The sequence below is a fragment of the Fusarium proliferatum genome (assembly GCF_900067095.1).
Source record: "Fusarium proliferatum ET1 genome assembly, contig: FPRO_scaffold009, whole genome shotgun sequence".
In the NCBI taxonomy this organism is placed as follows: domain Eukaryota; kingdom Fungi; phylum Ascomycota; class Sordariomycetes; order Hypocreales; family Nectriaceae; genus Fusarium; species Fusarium proliferatum.
This window is the reverse complement of record NW_022194798.1, coordinates 1,897,363-1,915,216: the sequence shown is the minus strand read 5'-3', so window position 1 is coordinate 1,915,216 and position 17,854 is coordinate 1,897,363. Positions and strand designations below refer to the sequence as shown.

At 49.5% G+C, this 17,854-nt stretch overlaps 8 protein-coding genes across 8 annotated transcripts; 6 read left to right on the top strand and 2 right to left on the bottom strand.

Annotated features, from left to right (window-relative positions):
• Positions 1-106: 106 nt before the first annotated feature.
• On the top strand, positions 107-1,771 carry FPRO_15057 (uncharacterized protein; the record flags this gene model as incomplete). Its single annotated transcript, XM_031220664.1, has 3 exons — positions 107-166; positions 217-333; positions 401-1,771. The coding sequence occupies 3 exons, from the start codon at positions 107-109 to the stop codon at positions 1,769-1,771; spliced, it is 1,548 nt and encodes a 515-aa protein (XP_031086301.1).
• A 1,327-nt stretch (positions 1,772-3,098) lies between these two features.
• On the top strand, positions 3,099-4,604 carry FPRO_15058 (uncharacterized protein; the record flags this gene model as incomplete). The annotated part of the gene is made up of 3 exons (XM_031220663.1): positions 3,099-3,357; positions 3,408-3,517; positions 3,591-4,604. The coding sequence occupies 3 exons, from the start codon at positions 3,099-3,101 to the stop codon at positions 4,602-4,604; spliced, it is 1,383 nt and encodes a 460-aa protein (XP_031086300.1).
• A 435-nt stretch (positions 4,605-5,039) lies between these two features.
• Positions 5,040-7,139, top strand: FPRO_15059 (uncharacterized protein; the record flags this gene model as incomplete). The annotated part of the gene is made up of 1 exon (XM_031220662.1): positions 5,040-7,139. The coding sequence occupies one exon, from the start codon at positions 5,040-5,042 to the stop codon at positions 7,137-7,139; it is 2,100 nt and encodes a 699-aa protein (XP_031086299.1).
• A 465-nt stretch (positions 7,140-7,604) lies between these two features.
• Positions 7,605-9,205, top strand: FPRO_15060 (uncharacterized protein; the record flags this gene model as incomplete). Its single annotated transcript, XM_031220661.1, has 4 exons — positions 7,605-7,727; positions 7,777-7,824; positions 7,878-7,999; positions 8,047-9,205. 4 exons carry the CDS (start codon positions 7,605-7,607, stop codon positions 9,203-9,205), a joined length of 1,452 nt encoding a protein of 483 aa, XP_031086298.1.
• A 950-nt stretch (positions 9,206-10,155) lies between these two features.
• FPRO_15061 (uncharacterized protein) lies at positions 10,156-11,503 on the top strand (the record flags this gene model as incomplete). The annotated part of the gene is made up of 2 exons (XM_031220660.1): positions 10,156-10,368; positions 10,427-11,503. The coding sequence occupies 2 exons, from the start codon at positions 10,156-10,158 to the stop codon at positions 11,501-11,503; spliced, it is 1,290 nt and encodes a 429-aa protein (XP_031086297.1).
• A 617-nt stretch (positions 11,504-12,120) lies between these two features.
• Positions 12,121-13,375, top strand: FPRO_15062 (uncharacterized protein; the record flags this gene model as incomplete). Its single annotated transcript, XM_031220659.1, has 3 exons — positions 12,121-12,564; positions 12,614-13,155; positions 13,204-13,375. 3 exons carry the CDS (start codon positions 12,121-12,123, stop codon positions 13,373-13,375), a joined length of 1,158 nt encoding a protein of 385 aa, XP_031086296.1.
• A 156-nt stretch (positions 13,376-13,531) lies between these two features.
• On the bottom strand, positions 13,532-15,031 carry FPRO_15063 (putative alpha-L-arabinofuranosidase; the record flags this gene model as incomplete). The annotated part of the gene is made up of 1 exon (XM_031220657.1): positions 13,532-15,031. The coding sequence occupies one exon, from the start codon at positions 15,029-15,031 to the stop codon at positions 13,532-13,534; it is 1,500 nt and encodes a 499-aa protein (XP_031086295.1).
• Positions 15,032-15,804: 773 nt separating this feature from the next.
• On the bottom strand, positions 15,805-17,028 carry FPRO_15064 (uncharacterized protein; the record flags this gene model as incomplete). Its single annotated transcript, XM_031220656.1, has 1 exon — positions 15,805-17,028. One exon carries the CDS (start codon positions 17,026-17,028, stop codon positions 15,805-15,807), a length of 1,224 nt encoding a protein of 407 aa, XP_031086294.1.
• Between the last annotated feature and the right edge of the window lie 826 nt (positions 17,029-17,854).

Here is a 17,854-nt window from a genome sequence, read left to right as displayed (position 1 = left end):
CCGTCAAGAATCTCACTCTATCACCTCGAACATGGCTCTGAATTAGATTCCAATCATAATTCTCATTCCTTTTAGTCTCCCTCTCACTTACTAAGTGTATGACGCAATGGAGCAGTCCCAAAGACGACGTGCAGGATGCACTGAGTGCAAGAGGAAGAAGGCCAAGGTATGCTCACTATCTGCTCTCAGATTTCGTTTGCATTAACATTGGGCAAGTGCGATGAGAAGAGGCCGTCATGTTCTAGATGCTACAAGTACCCTCACCTGTGCTCATATGAGTTGAGCGTCAAGACCTTCAGAGTGGCAAAACGGAAGCCAGCTAGTAATGCTCAGGTATGATTCATCTACCTTAACTGAGATGATTCAACTGAATTCAGACTCACTCAATATACTTTACCAGATAAAGACACAGCCACCTTTTACCGATGTGACGGCCGGTGGACAACAAGTGTCTCTGGCACCAAGCTCAGCTGTCACTTCCCACCAACTCATTTCTTATACCGATACATCCGATACATTTGACAGCAGCTTCCTCTCATCATCAATGCTAGATGATTCTTCTGATTTCCTGATTTCCTTTCCTGCACTAAGCCCACCAAGGCTCAGCGTTTCCATCTCTCTACCGTCCAGCCCTCCACTCCGGTCTGATCCTCGGCGGATCTACTTCCAGCACTTTGTAGCCCACACAGCGATAGTATACTGGCCACTGCAACCGGACATGGCTCTAAGCTTGATTATACCAGCCGCTGATCTCAGCCCCTGTATCATGGGGGCAATGATCGCCGCCAGCAGCAGCCAACTCTTCAGAATGGCGCGAAACCCAGAATCGAAGAGTGCAGCAATATCGGCGACTGTGGAGTGTCTGGGAAACCTCCGAGAAGCAATTACTACACCAGGATTTGGCAACCTTGGAGTGACAATACTGCCGACGACGTTGATGCTGGCTACGACATGTGTTTGCGCTGGGGATACGACGACCTTTCGGAAGCATCTCAACGGGGCTCTTCATATCGTTCAACGTGATAAGTCGAAGTATAGTCTGGATCCCTTATGGTGGATGAGTCTCAAGTGGCTCGTCCACCTCCTGTTGATGAACAGACTTTCAGGGTTGCCACTACCTTCGCGGCAGACGAAAGGGTTCATCGACTGGGACTACCTTTTGACTTGTATGCCTGACTTGGGTCGCATTGATCTCACTTCCGGCTTTTCTCGGGAGCTCGTGACTGCTCTTAATATTGTCTGCGAGCTATCTGAGCCACGTTGCATGAATGTCGATGCGAGTGCCCAGTTGTATGAAAACGATCTAGCGTGCAGTACATCCCCTCAAGAACTTGAAGTTCAATTGATCGAGCTTCGGAAAAAGACCGCTTCAACAGTGACAGACACAGTGCTCCGGACAGAACTAGAAGCCAGCCACAGACTATTCACTGATGCAACACTATTGTGTCTTTATAGGCGGGTAAACGAACTACCCAAGGATAATCCAAAAGTTCAAACAACAGTGAACTCGATTATCAACTCATTACAAAACATCGACAAACAGTCTCCTGTTCACGCTCAACTTCTGTGGCCACTTCTTGCAGCAGGCTGCGACTCAACAACCTATGCCGAACGCACCATCGTTGTAGAAACGATGGAGAGCATGACTGCACGTGGAATGGGCAGCTATGAAAACGTCCTGGAGTTCATGAGGGATTATTGGAAGAACGGTGGTGATATGAGATGGGACTTATTCGCCAAGCAAACAGGAAAAGACCTCGTACTATTCTGATGTCAATGATGTGAATAGCACCGAACTCATAATTGAGCCTTTACATCTTCATCGGGCCAGCGGATATTCACGGATGGCCTCAAAGCCGATCATAGACTAAATCTTGGGTCTGGTCGGTCAGAATACACCGCTCTTCATGCTTTACAGAAGATGTGAGCCAGCTCGCTTGCAGCAAGAATGAGCTGCATTGCTACGTCGCACGGCCATAGGGATGGGTTTGGGAGGTAACCTCGGCAATCGAGTACGGAGATCGACAGCATAAACGCCATAAATGGACCCAGCAACCCCAGAGCAAAGTTTTCACGATACTCATGCAATGACTAAAATCAACATATGATATCAGTTCATCCAAGGCTCGGCTCTTTACCGGCGGTGATGAAGCAATCATCAGCTGAAATGTCCAATAATTAATTGCCCGCAACGTCTATCACGACGATAGGGTAAGATACGAAAGAAGACGTCGAGATTATTTCCACCACGGAGAAACATTCTTGGCTTAGTGAGATCAAGAGAGTAGGACCGAAAACTGCCGGTAGGGCATTAATAGTCAAAGAAATCATAAACTCAAAGAGGGATACTACACATGCACTTGGTACAGAAATCCGGGGTTGAGAGCCGAGGATGTATGCTAGACATCTGCAAGTCCACTCACACTTGCGGGGGCGGCCCGAATAAACGGGTAATGATGCTAAAATGGTAAAAGTGCTGAAGTCTATCAAGATGTTGTTCCAAACGAACAACAGGAACTTTTACTCAGTTGGTGCTAGTCCGTGCGACGCTGTAAAAAGCTCCGTGATGGAATAGGGAGGTGAGCCACTAAATCGATGATGAAATGGATCTATACCCATGCAGAAAGACGATGCAGACAACGTGGTGCATGATAAACGCAGGGAGCACGCGGAAACTCCGCCTGTCAACGTGACACCCACCAAAAGAAGATCGAGTTTCGGCCCGATACCAAGTTAAAGAGGTCATCTGGTGTACCCCTGTCACGATGATCACCATTGGAGCTCCCGTCTCAACCTCAAACGCTCGTGCACTATAACGTTTAATGACATGACCCCGCAAGCGCACCCAATCAGACGCGAGAAGTCAGCTCCGGAGGTTTTCTGCTTCTGGTCGGCTGTTAACCCACTGTTAACGAATCCTTCGGTCCTTGGTGCTATAGCTGAACAAAGCGCTAACACTGTAATTAAATCCTTCATCATTCGAAACATACTATTCGTCTTGTCTTGAACACTTTGAAATTTACGATAAAAGGGCTTCATCCCGCCATGTCTTGAGATTCAGCAGCACTCTCATCCTCATTCCTCGCCTCAAGTTCAATATGAAGTTCTCTCTTCTTGCGACCATCGTCGCTAGCATCAGCCCGCTTGCGCATGCAGCGGATGCAAACGCTTGGAAGTCGCGAAACATCTACTTCGCGCTTACTGATCGTGTTGCGCGCAGTGCTGATGATACTGGCGGCAGTGCATGCGGAAACCTCGGAAATTACTGTGGTGGAACTTTTAAGGGTCTGGAGTCGAAGCTTGATTATATCAAGGGCATGGGATTCGACGCTATTTGGATTACGCCTGTTGTTGATAGTAAGTACTGTAAGAGTGGCTGAAAAAAAAGTGACTGACTAGGGCGATAGATACTGATGGCGGATACCATGGATACTGGGCCAAGGATCTGTACGCGGTTAACTCCAAGTACGGCACTGCAGATGACCTGAAGAGTCTTGTCAAATCTGCTCATGACAAGGTAAGCCCAACTCCTCCTCACTGGCTGTTCTACCGTGACCGCCTTGCTCGTGATCCCGTGCTGACTGTTCCAGAACATGTACGTCATGTGCGACGTCGTTGCAAACCACATGGGCAAAGGCATCTCAGACCACAAACCCTCCCCACTTAACGAGCAAAGCTCATACCACACTCCCTGCGACATCGACTACAGCAACCAGAGCAGCATCGAGCAGTGTGAAATCGCCGGTCTTCCCGACCTCAACACCGGCAGCGACACTGTAAAGAAGATCCTTTACGACTGGATCAAGTGGCTTGTTGCTGAGTACAGCTTCGACGGTATCCGCATCGACACCGTTAAGCATGTCGAAAAGCCGTTTTGGCCTGGTTTCCAAGACGCTGCTGGTGTTTACGCCATCGGTGAAGTTTGGGATGGGGGTCCCGATTACCTCGCTGGCTATGCCCAGGTCATGCCTGGTCTTTTGAACTATGCTATGTATTACCCGATGAACCGCTTCTATCAGCAAAAGGGCGATCCTTCAGACGTCGTCGCCATGCACGATGAGATTAGCAACAAATTCCCTGATCCCACTATCCTTGGCACCTTCATCGACAACCACGATAACCCCCGTTGGCTAAGCCAGAAGAACGACAAGGCTCTCCTCAAGAACGCCCTCGCATACGTCATTTTGGCTCGAGGCATTCCCATCGTCTACTACGGAACGGAGCAAGGTTACGCTGGCGGCAATGATCCCGCTAACCGTGAGGATCTCTGGCGAAGCAGTTTCAGCACCAACGCGGATCTCTATCAACACATCTCACGTCTCTCCAAGGCTCGCTCAGCTGTTGGTGGCCTTGGTGGAAATGATCACAAGCATCTTTACTCGCAGAACAGCGCGTATGCTTGGAGTCGTGCTGACGGTGATCTTATTGTTCTTACTTTGAACCGCGGTCAGGGATACTCAGGACAGACCTGCTTCAACACTGGAAAGAACAACAAGACTTGGGACAAGGTCTTTGGTAGTGGTACTGTTACCTCCGATGGTAATGGACAGGTTTGTGTCAGCTACACTAACGGTGAGCCTGAGGTCTTGGTTGCGTCTAGCTAAATGGCACAAAAATGGGGTCGGCTTAGTACTGGATACGGTCTTTTCCTCAATTCTACTTCATGACTTTCTTATATACCGAGCTCAGTTTCAATTCACCGTTTTTCTCTCCCAACTTTACGTTGTTGGTGTGCACACTATGTCAGCGCCAAGACGCGATGCATCAAATATTGGTTACATAGTGGCTGTAATTTTAAATTGTGCTGGTTTGCTATGCAGCTCAAGGGTACGGCAGTGCTTACTGCCATCTCGATTGGCTCCAAATTGGTGACAAGTGAAACGCTGTCAGCCCTCCTGAATTCCAGGCGCTTAACATTCCGAGACTGCAATCCATGCAGCCGCTGCGGCTGACAGCCACGTCTCTTTATGAGACTGGCCCCATTGTGCATAATAAATCCCCATTCTTTTACCTTCTCACATGGCCAACACTGGAAGAAAATGCCACCATTTCAATATCCTCCATTACTACCCTTGGAGCTACGGCTTCTGGTACTGCAGCCCGGTTCGACGGAAGATCCCCTCACTGGGACCCTCGTGCAAAGGAAATTGTCACCTGAAGACGGTGATATCCCAGATTACGAGGCTCTATCTTACTGCTGGGGCGATCAGTCTCGCCCCGAATCCGTCAAACTCAAGACGAAATGGCGAAAGGATAAAGAACAGCTAGATCCGACTCCAGATCCTGACAGCTCCAGCTACCGAAAGTTCATCTTTTCAGCCTTTGGTATTCACTCTGGATACCTTGATATAGGACCGAACTTAGCCTCTGCTTTGCGAGCTCTAAGATTCCGTCACCGTAAACGGGTACTGTGGTGCGACTCTATCTGTATCAATCAAAAGGACGTCGAGGAGCGCTCCGCCCAGGTTCAGCGTATGGCAGATTTGTATGAATCTGCCCGGAGGGTCATTGTCTGGCTGGGTCCTACCGCGTCCTGGAGTCCTACAGCCATGGAAACCATGCGTTGGGTGAGAAACCAACTCTCCTCTCCAGCCATGGATATATCCCCGGATGAAGGAATCATTCCCCACTTTGCCCCAACAGAGGACGGAAGCCAGCAGAAAATTGATTGCGAAGGGCCTCACATGCTTTCCCAAGATCAGTGGCTTGCATTTGAACAGTTGATAGCCGCGGGCTGGTTCTGGCGTCTTTGGACGTTCCAAGAAATAGTCCTCGCAAATCAGGAAACATCAATTGTCAAGTTGGGCGACGAACAAATGCTGTGGACCAATTTTATTGAAGCTGCCATGTTTCTGTGTTGTACTGGATGGGCAGAATCACTACCTTTCTTTGTCGATCTACCTAGGCACAACACAAATCTTGGGATCGTTGTTAGGAAGGGGGTGAGTTGCAGCGCCTTCCAGGAGTTTAGAAGAGGCAATGCCGACTGGGTTGTTCTGTTATCGATGACGAATCGTTATGATTGCTCTGATTTCCGGGACAAGCTCTATGCCCTTCGGGGGTTTCTGAGAGTTGATACTGCCGAATCAATACCTGTAGACTACACCAAGTCTGCCAGGCAGATTGTGGCCTCAGCTTCGGCCGCTCACCTGAAGCAGAGACGCACCCTTGAGTTCCTGGAAATCTGTAACTCGACCACATCTCCTAGCTGGGCTGTTGACTTACAGAAACCCCTGTACCGGCTTACCCTCTTCAGCAACGCTGGTGCAAGATCTGCCGCTTCAGCGAAGTTAATCAAGCCTGGAGTGTTAGAGGTAGCAGGCGTTTCTTGTGATGAAATTTGCAACAGCGTGATAGATCTGCCTCCGATGAAAGATTGTCAATTGGTCAAGGATTACATTCCAACTGTTCTGAAGGTGTTTCGGGATCTCACAGGCAATGATGACTTTCATAGAGACGACAAATGCCTCGACGAGTTGTCGACTATGATGATGTTTGGTAACCTATGGGACTACAGTACATCAAGAACAAGATATCCTCCTTCTCGGGCATTAATCTCTTTCGAAATCGGACGAAGAATGATACGGCAGTGGATTACAGGCAACGCCATCTCAGACGATAATTACATCTTACCACATACTCAGAGGGATTCTGTGGTAAACGGTTGCACAAAGACTCGCCAAGGAACCCTCGCGCGCGTCCCTTTACATAGCTGCGAGGGGGATATAATAGTGACTCTTCTTGGCCTGTCCACCAACTTAGTTCTCCGCCCTCAACCAGAAGATGGTTCCTACAAGGTCGTCGGACCGTGCTACCATCAAGGGCTTTCTAACGGTCAAGCCTTACTCGGGGATGACTTTTGCGGCTGGGAGAAATTGTGGTGTAAGGAGACACAGACACTTGCGTTTCGGAAAGCGGATGAGCCTCTCAGTTTCTCAGATCCAAGACTTGATGGGATTCCGTTGCCCGTTGGGTATACGGAGTATATAGCTGAAATAGATGGGAGATACATTCCTTATTGGAGACATGAGTATGAATATGATAACTACATGGAGAACGAAAGATTTTACGACCCACGGATGGCAGAGCATAGGTTGAAGGAGAGAGGTGTGCCAATGGAGAGATTTCGGTTGATATAAGATGCGTCAGCGAGTCTGGAGGATGCAGATGAACGTCTTGGTCTATAACTGCCTTGATGGGGTTGAATCTGTTTTTATTTGTTATCTAGCTCACGATACTACGTGGAAATACATGGTCAGCTTGTGCTTCAAGAGATGCCCTTAAGGGCCAATCCTCGTGCCCAATTCGTCTCTCACCATTGGCTGGCCACCGCCAAGAAACCTAACAATAGCAATAAAAAAAGCTTTCATCGACACTGGCCCAATAATGCGAGGTCAATTATTATCACGGTGAGAGAACAGGTACCTGGCACACCCGCACGATAATTGGTCAATCGCGGCCAAGAGTTGAAAGAGGTTTAGATCCAATGACGTGACCGCCAGGAGTTGAAATGAAGCTTCAATCGCCATTACGTGAGTCACTTATCTCCTCGCATCCTCCAAACACGTTGATTGAGCATCTAGCGATATCTCAAAGGGCTCAAAATGGTTGTCGGCGGCTGGGAAAACTCGCTGCGTAGAGCCGCAGATCGCGCGCTGCAGACGCTCAAGGTCAATTGGCATCTCGGCTTTACCGCGTTCGGCGGACCCCCCGTGCACTTCAAAATCGTAAGCATAACCTCTCACAGCGTTTTGATAGCATGGCTAACGGACGTAGTTTCATGACAAATTTGTTACGAAATTGCAATGGATAGATGAGCAGATCGTTCGTTTTCACTCCCTCCTAAGCCATCACACCCGATTAACAGTAATGTTTAGTTCCAGGAGCTCTTCAGTGTTTCTCAGGCGCTTTCTGGCCCTGCTAGTACCAAGATGCTTTACTGTATCAATTTGATCCATGGCGGCCTGTTCGAAGCTCTTCTAGCTTTTTTTATCTGGAGGTATGACGCGTGATTTGTATCTGATAGGTCGCGACTGACCAAAACAGCTTGCCTGGTTTTCTAGGCATGTTTGGACTCTCCATTGGTGTATCCAGCATCGGGGATACACTACCTCGCGCGGTATACGCTCTTCTCTCAGGTCTAAATGCAGCTACTGTCGGGATAATCGCGTTGGCAGCCGTTGAACTCTCCGACAAGGCTATCACAGATCAAGCTACGAGGCTTGTTCTTTCAATCACTGCCATGGCCGGGATACTGTACAACGCTCTCTGGTATTTCCCAGTCCTCATTGTTGCGGGTGGATGCTGTACTATCGTGCATGATTTTCGCTGGCTGCATCGTCCGGTCCGAGCTGTGAAGAACGCTCTTCTTAGGATGAGGAGGGGAATAGTCACGGAGAGTGAGAATATTCAAGGTGCTGAGAATGGAACCGACGGTAACGCCAATGATTCGAGAGTCGCCCTTGCTGAGATATCGGAGTCTGGCCCCCGAGAGGATGAACCACGTGTCGTGCCCCAGGAGTACCGCCTCAACTTCTCATGGAAGTCTGGAACAGCCGTCATCGCCGTCTTCCTCCTCTCATTCATCGTCGTTCTCGTCCTACGCGGGACTTTGCCGACACCTCCTTTGCTCTACAAGCTTTTCGCCAACCTATACCTGGCTGGAACAATCATCTTTGGCGGCGGTCCCGTTGTAATTCCTCTTCTTCGAGAGTATGTCGTTGCTGAGGGATGGGTTTCACCGCGGGATTTCCTCATCGGCCTCGCTATTGTGCAGGCATTCCCAGGACCAAACTTCAACTTCGCCGTGTTTTTAGGCGGCCTCGCAGCTGCGAACAGTGGATACCCGGCGATTGCTGGAGCGCTGATTGCTTACCTTGGTATCTTCGTCCCAGGCATGGTTCTGGTTCACGGAACGATGGGCGTCTGGGGAGTTCTGCGGTCGCGACGCTGGGTCAAGTCTGCCGTGCGAGGCATCAATGCTGGTGCTGTCGGATTGATCTACACGGCTGTCTATAGAATATGGCAGGTTGGATACATCGATCAGGGCTTTCAGTCTGGAAAGAGTCTTGCTGACGATCCTTGGTGGGTTGTTGTCACTGCAACGGCTTTTGTGGGAGGACGATATTTTGGTGTCGCACCGCCGTTGGCAATTTTACTTGGTGCTTCGATGGGGTTGTTGAGGTATGGCATTGTTACAGCATGAGTTAGGCTCGCTATCGGGAGCAAGCGACTGCATCGGCAAGGGCCGAGATGAGGGCCTCGGTTTGGACATTTATCGAAAGATGAAACTTGAGGTTTTGAGTCCTCTTGTAGATAATTGGAATAAAGTCTGACGCTAGCGATCAACATGGTACGATTGAGATATGAAGGCATCATGTCTTGGTGGGGCCGAGCGGCGACTGCTCGGGATGGCTTCCGTGATGCTGGGCCCGGGTTGAAAGATTGGCTCCTAGCCCGACCGGCTCTCGGCAACGAAACCGCAGCGGACGAACCGTAGAAAGCAAAGAACTTCCGAATGCGTAAGCTTTGTCTATGCCAAATTGCATATCATGCGGTGAGATGAGCACTAAACATATGGCAAATGGGAAAGATGATGCGCCGACCCTCAAGAGCAGACCTTGGCATAGGATGGGTTCTCACTTGTCACACCATATCTTTGATACCAATAAGCAGCCCATAATTTGAGGCTACCAGTGTAGTATCTCTATGCCGTGTTACCAGACCCAAAGACCACATGATGCCCATAATCCGGGGTAGACACCGACGAAGCGGGGAAGAAGTGGAGGTTGAGTTATCTTTTGGTGGCGGCCGGTGTGTCTTCGCGGCGGCTACGCTAACGAATTCTGTGGTCCTCGTGAGGAGCTCGTCTCCAAAATTCGTTATCTTATCCAACCAGATGATGCCGTGATGTTTCTTTGGCGATATCGGATGACGACCCGATGCGGGTATGCTAGCCATTCTTCCAGAACAATTGATGGCTTGGATGTTTTTAAATGCAGTCCACCCATCGTTTATCTTTCCCTTATCCTTTACTTTATTCCATAATTATAGTAACTTTTGTATTCGAGTTTGGGTTCTGTAATAGGCATCGTCGCGGACCATTCTCCGGAATAGCGCCTCATCCCCGCCAGCAAGCCTTCACAATCTTGCAAAATGTCTACAGAAAACACAAATCAGTCTATCCTCATTCTCGGAGGCGGCTGTTTCGGTCTGGCGACGGCATTTGAACTAGCTCAAAAGGGCTACAAGAATATCACAATTCTCGAGAAAGATGTTGATGTGCCAAGCCGCTTCTCCGCTGCCTATGATCTCAACAAGGTCATCCGCGCCGAGTATGCCGATGACTTTTACACTCAATTAGCTCTCGTAAGCCGCTCAGCCTTTATTTTAGGATAAGAACTTCTGACTAAACGTTAACTTATAGGACGCGATTCGAAAATGGCAATCCGATCCCCTCTATTCTCCACACTATCATCAAACCGGCTTTCTCAATGTCACGTCCGGGAAGGCCGCACAGAACACAAAAGGCGCAGTGGAGAGCTATTTCCAATCACTCCAGAAGAACCCAGCTTTTAATGACCAAACCGTCCGTGTGAATAGCAGCAAAGAGATCAAGAAGCTCGTTCCCAAGTTCAGTGGCCCTCTTACCGGCTTCACCGGTTATCACAACAAGCTCGCGGGCTACGGCCACTCAGCTAATGCTCTGAGAGCTGTGTACGAGCAGTGCGTCAAACTTGGCGTGAAGTTCCATCTCGGAACGAAAGATGGTGAAGTCGAGTCATTGTTGTATGCGTCAAGTCGCGAGGGGACGAAATGTATAGGTGCCAGGACACGCGGAGGCACCATCCACTCAGCAGACAAGACCATCGTCGCTCTAGGCGCCGACGCCGCCAACATTCTTCCGCGCATTGGAAAACAAATGACAGGTCGAGCATGGGGCGTCGCGCATATCCAACTCACAGACAAAGAAGCAGCCGAACTCAAGGGCATCCCAGTCACCAACGTCCGCGACCTCGCCTTCTTCTTCGAGCCCGACCTCAAAACAAAAAAGCTCAAATTCTGCCACATGGGCGGCGCCTTCACAAACTACGCCTTCTCCAAAGATGGTCTCTCCATCCCCTTTCCCGACCTAGCAGATTCACAATTCATGCCTCTCGAGGACGAAACGCACATCCGTCTTCTTCTCAAAGAGGTGTTCCCTCAACTGGCTGACAGACCTCTGATTGATCAGCATCTATGCTGGTTCGCTGACACGGATGATTCGGACTTCATCATCGACTACGTCCCTGGTACTAATGTGACTTTGGCGGTGTTGAGTGGTGATAGTGGGCATGGGTTTAAGATGTTGCCGATCTTTGGGCAGTTTGTGCATAAGTTGCTTGTGGAGGAGAAGCAGAGTCAGGCGAAGTGGCAGTGGAAGGATAGTAAGCCCAAGGCTGCGGCTGTTTGGAGGAGCAGTGAGAGTCAAGAGCTTGCTGCTGTTCCTCGGGCGAAGTTGTAGGAGCTTAAAGCATGAAGTATATGTCTAATATGAATGTCCATTTTTCTTTTCAATGGTGTCCCCACCTTCTGTTTGTATGTCACACTATGAAATTCGACTCAGTCACTTGATCGGAGAGAGACTAGTTCAACCAGCAGAAAGAACAAGGAGCAACTACGAATCCAACATATCTCCTTTTGGCTATAAATAGCGGACAAACGGCGACTCTAATGGTTATTCGTCAGCATCATAACGAAGTGAGGGGTCGACATCTCGTCCGAGTCTTACAAATCCTCAATTACACGACACCATCAACTAACAAACGAGGTGCTGTTATTTCCGATTTGAGCCAAGATCATTCGATCGCGCAATATCTTGAGAAATGGATTGGACGACTATTTATGTTGCAATCAGTTTGCATATCGCATGTCGAACGTGGGCCAATGAGGTTTGTCGCAGTAAGTCTTGGTCATTGTCTGCCATCATGGCGTGACTGGCCAAGTTGGGGTCATTGTAACAGTACCGAGGGGATGATGATCTTATATCAAGTTGCCTTATACTGCTGCAATTCTAAGTGATCTATTCAAAAATTCATAATTAAACCAATATATAAGATACTCAAGTCCAGTTAGTTCAAGATGGTTCCAGCCCCAATTGACCCCAGCATCAAAGATGTCGCCGAACCCATCAAAGACACACTCAAGATCCCCGACCCAGCTAAGCAGCGTCTCGAGAAATCGGGTGTAGACCTCTCCAAAGGCTATCCCTACCGTCCCTCTCGCCCTTTGTATCTCGATGATGTCTACAAGATTAGAGACAAGCCTCGCGATCATATCGACGCTGGTGCTCGAGCTGACAAGTCAAAGAAGAGCCTTCTGTCCGCTGCGACAAAGGTCACTGATCTGACAGCTTACATCGGAACTGAAATTGAAGGTCTGCAGTTGAAGGATCTCACTAATCAGCAGCGAGATGAACTCGCGCTGCTCATCGCCGAGAGAAGTGTTGTGTTTTTCAGAGATCAGGATCTTTCGCCACAGCAGCAGAAGGAGCTTGGAGAGTGGTACGGTGAGGTTGAAATTCACGTGAGTGATTCACTCGATCCTCCTCGGAGCAGATACTCACACGACATAGCCTCAAGTCCCTCATGTCCCTGGCGTCCCAGGAGTAAGCGTCCTCTGGCCCGATCTCATGGCTCAAGAGCGCCCAGCCAGTTTCCGTCAACCTGGCGGTGCATCGCGCTGGCACACAGATCTCGTCCATGAGAAGCAACCAGCAGGTATCACACATCTCCACAACGATACTATCCCATCTGTTGGTGGAGATACCCTCTGGGCATCTGGCTACGCTGCATATGAGAAGCTCTCCCCAGAGTTCCGCAAGATCATTGATGGCCGGGAGGCTGTTTACCGCTCTGCTCACCCCTACCTGGACCGTGATCATCCCGAACAAGGTCCAAAGTACATTGAGCGCATTCACCCTATTGTTCGTGTTCATCCTGCCACGGGCTGGAAGGCGCTCTGGGTGAACCGTGCGATGACAGATAGGATTGTTGGTCTCGATCGGGCGGAGAGTGATGTTATTCTCAATTACTTGTATGATGTTTATGAGCAGAACGTTGACATTCAAGTCCGATTTAAGTGGACGCCCAGGACCTCAGCGCTTTGGGACAACCGGTAAGCTTCAGAAGGTTCACTGAAATACGAAGTGCTAACTGGTTTTAGTATCACTATCCATAATGCAAGCTGGGACTATAGTGGAAGAGAACCGCGACATGGCACGCGAGTGACTTCTTTGGCTGAGAAGCCATACTTTGATGCATCGGCTCCTACGCGTCGTGAGGCACTGGGTCTTTTGGGAGACAGTGAGAAGAAGGAACTTGAGGAGTCAAAGTGAGGATCATGTTCTCTATCACTGCCTTTAGGAACTGATTTCAAACTCCAATAAATTGAATAATCAATTGATTAACACTGATATTTCATTTACCCCCGAATGTTCTTCAGCCAATCAGCTGTGATTTCCACTTCAAACCTGTCATAATCTGAATTCCATCTAAGCAAAGCCAGTGGCAACAACAAAGCTAACATCATTGACAAAGCTGTTGGCAGAATCAAAGTCATGAACACCACCATTTGAAGCAGCGTACCCAACGTTGTTGTAGTGGCGAATGTACCTGGTCGGATAGCTCCATGATCGGAACGAACTTCCTGTTCCGCTGATACCCTTCTGGGGGCAGAAAGTAGCATCCTCATTGAAGATCTTGCTTCCGTCACTCTTGTTCACGTACAGCTGGAAGCCAGAGTGGCGAATGTAACTACCAGGAGTATCTTTAGACTCGAAGGATACACAGCCGCTGTTGGCGAGACCGGTGCGGACGGTCCAGCTTGCTGACTGCTTGAGGGCGGTGGAGCTGGAGCTGGAGATCACTTGGGTGTTGACGTTGGAGGAGCTGTGTGCGAGGACGCGGTCGGTGTAGCCAGAGGTAGTGACTTTGAGGGTGACAGAGGATCCGACGGTGAGGGCGGTTCCGCTTGTCAAAGATGTGGTGGCGTATTTGGCCGCGACGATGTTGGCCTGCACCGAGTTCTCGGTCGCATCAGAAGGGTATCCGCTAGTCATTACTCCTTCGTAGAAAGTTCCTTGGGCTCCATTGCTGTTATCACCGCCAATGCCGAGAATGATTGCGCCTTCTTTGCTCATGGGGTTGTATCCACCATCAGGGCGCGCACCGCTGTAGAAAGTCGATAGTGAACCCGAGGCGGCATTTCCACCACGGATGGCCCACGTGCCGGGCTTGCCCTTGACGACAGCACTGGTGAAACGGTTGGAGATACTTGGGTTCGCAGTGTTTTGCTTGGCGCCCTGTCCAGAGAAGAGACCGTTCTCAAGATCAGCCATGATCCAAGGGCCGCTGCCGGAACCAGAGCCCCAGACGGTGTTGTCGCCGAAGTAGATAGCTTCCATGTGTCCATTGCCAGTATCCTTGCTGTTGGTCTCCGCATTGCCGTAGTCGAAGCAGCAGGCACCGTTGTAATGCGTTCCGTCGAGAACAGCATACATACCCTCGGGTTCATCGCCAGTGGCAGAACCGTCAACTTGGTTGTTACGATAGCCGGTACCAGGAGAGATAAACACTCCGTAAGCCTTCTTGCCGTTGAGCGTAACAGGTGCACCATCAGCAGCGGCAAGGTTATCATAGCCATTCACATCGGGGCCATTAAAGCCACCAGGAGGAGCCTGGGTCAAATGGTTGCTCCGGCCAGACTGATCATAGATGATGGTGATGAGACACGTTGTGCCGCTGCAGAAGGAGTCTTGGGCAGAAGAAGCTGCGACACCGCCTGCGGAGACAGGCTTGATGTCGGTGAGGGCTCCGTCTGAGGCGCGCTTGATCTGGTAGAGACCGCCGGTATAGCTGTCAAAGAGGGCGCGGGTAGTGCTATGAGCGGCGATGCAGGGTGTTCCGCCGGACTTGTAGATGTCGCATGGTCCTGCTGAGACAAGACGAGCGGTGGTGGCGAGACCCAGAGCGAAGACGCTTTGGAGAAGCATTGTGATGTTGAGTCCGGGGACTATGAGAAGATGTGTAAAACCAGAGCCAAGTTTCTTAGACAGAAGGTTGAAGAAGAGCTGCTGAGTTACAAGAAATGGTAATTACGACACGGAATAAGAGCTCTTTATATAGATATATCCATCCTGAGGGTCTCTCCTCCGATGCCCTCCCCCGAACCCCATCGCATCAACACCAGACGAAGCGGCTAACCACCTTCCTATTTCGCACACACTCTCCAAAGGAGTAACTATTCACAAATTCCTCCGTGGACAAATGCGCCAGGGAATGGTGCGCCAAGGCTTATTCGCCCGCTTCTCCAAATCTGCGGGGTATGCAGATCGGTGCCATCGTCATCTGGGGTAAATACCCCAGGGGGCATCGCGTGGCTCGGGCCTCGATGTAACCATAAACCGGCACGCAAGTGCCGAATTCGATGCGGACAAATTAGATGTTGGAAGACATTGATCGGTGCTAAGAGAGCCAATGGAGGAAGAATTTGGGGATGAATTTAGGGCCGAGTCGTGATGTGGGCGGTATTGAGATCGTCGTGACCTAACCTGATGGGTTATTGGTGCTAAGGGAAGGGATGAAATATCCTCGTATATTTCATGTCTAGTACCTCAAGACTGCGGATGACACATGACCTGATCGTAAGAGAATTAAATAACTATTCCGATAGAGTACGAAACTTGCCCAAATTTGACATAAACTTCCCTCGGCATTTGCCTCTACCCGTTCCCATTCCAAGCGCTGCATCGTGACTGGAATCGCTTCACTTCTCCCAAAACGCCCCAATGAAGTCCTCCACATCCTTCCAAAGCGCATCCGGCTCCTCAAGCGCAGCAAAGTGTCCACCTTTGTCATGCATTCTATACCACTTCACCTGCTCCGTCTGCTGAATCCATCTCTCCGGTGCAGTAACAAGTTCCTTCTTGAACGCCGAGTGCCCGAGCGGTACTTTGAGAGTCTTCCAGGCATTCATCATGAGCTCGTGGTCTTCGAGAACTGTGAGGTGAAGATAGATAGATGTTGGGTAACAGCCTGTGAACCAGTAGAGCGCTATGTTTGTTAGGGTGAGGTCTTTGGAGGGTGTTTCGTCGGACCAGCGGTGCATCTTGTCGCCGATCCAGGCGAGGAGGGCTATGGGGTTGCTGCCGAAGATGTAGCCTGCTGTAGCTGGCTTGGTGCCGTCGAGTTGGATGAAGGCTGTTTCTTTCTTTTGAAAGTTTGCCATTCTGCCGAACGCTGCCATTTCGTCGGGAGTATACTTGCCGGCCTTGATTCCTTCTTCGACATCTTCACCTGGAGGAGGTGAGATGTTTAACATGCTCATATGAACCAATTTACATGCGGGATCAATGTTTGCGATGACAGGTGCGGTCCAGCCGCCGAGATCGCCTCCCTGGGTCATATACCCTGTCTTGCCAAAGCCCAACGAGTGCATCATCTTTGACATGAGCCGGGCGTTATCAATGTGGGTGAATGGCTTATCGAGAGGCGGCGCATCAGAGAAACCGAACCCGATATGGTGAGGAACGATGATGTGGTAGGGTAGAGACTCAGGATCGTACTCAGATTTGAGTTTCTGAAGAATGGGGAAGTATTCAACAACAGAACCAGGCCAACTATGAAGAAACAGAATGGGGACCGCAGCAGGGTTCTTAGAGAACAAAGCCAGAGAATTGATCTTGTAATCTTTCGCGTCATCATCAGTGACAGTGATGTCAAATTGCGGGATCGAATTGAGAGTAGCCTCCCATTTCTTCCAATCGTAACCATTCGCCCAATACTCAACCAATTCCGTCAAGGTCTTTCTCGGGAGTCCAAAAGCGCCATCGTCCCGTGAATTCCAAATATTCGCTGATGGAATAGGCGACAGCTTGAGGAGCGTCTTGAGCCGCTCGATCTCACCATCGGGAACGGAAATAGTGGATGATGTAAGATTTGCTGACGCGGGGACGGGCCAGGGCGGAGCGCTAAAGGGAAGGGAAGACATTGTGTAAAATGGGTTTGATGGTGCTTAGAGTGATTGAAAGAGGCGAATTGATTTGAAATACAATTTTTAATGGTCTTGTTGACTGTTCTTATGCGTTTTTGCTCTGCTTGGGGATGGACTTCTGCCTTGGGATGATGATCCTTAGGCTCAGATGCATGAGGTTGATTGGCAGGATGTCAGATTTCTAGAAACTTCGCGAAATTACTACTCACTAGCTCCATTTAAGAAATTCAGAATCTGCTAGAGACTGCTGGAAGTTTCTGATGTTGATTAATTGATGTTGTTGTGCTGTCGACATGCCAGTGAGGTCTAGCAGACAAGGTAAGTTGGATTCAGTTTTTATGGCGCACGTTTGACTTGGAGCGAAAAACGAAAGTTGAAGATGTAAATCAGGCGTGTGAATCAGTCAGACTATTGAGATCGAAGGCATGCCGTTTCTAACCGTGAGAACATGGTCAATGTAGCTTACAGAGGTGGTGGACTTGCCTCTAATAGTTGGCGTCCAACACAAGGACATTCCTCTCCATGGCTATCCTCTTTCAGCTGTCACCCTATATTGATACCTCAAAGACATAATTGTCTTCTAATTATAAGTTGTACCTGGATTTCTATCTCCCAGCATGCCTAACAAAGCTGCGTATGTTTTGTCTGAGATAGATCTAATCTCATCTCAGGTTGCCGTCTGTAGATAGTAGCTATCTCTCTTTCTTAATCCTTCCCTATTTGAGTCCAACTAGCTTCCTATTAACTTCTCCGTTTTCTTTGCCTACATGGAAGCTCCATTGGGAGATACCACCGGAGAATCTCACATGATATGTGAATATCC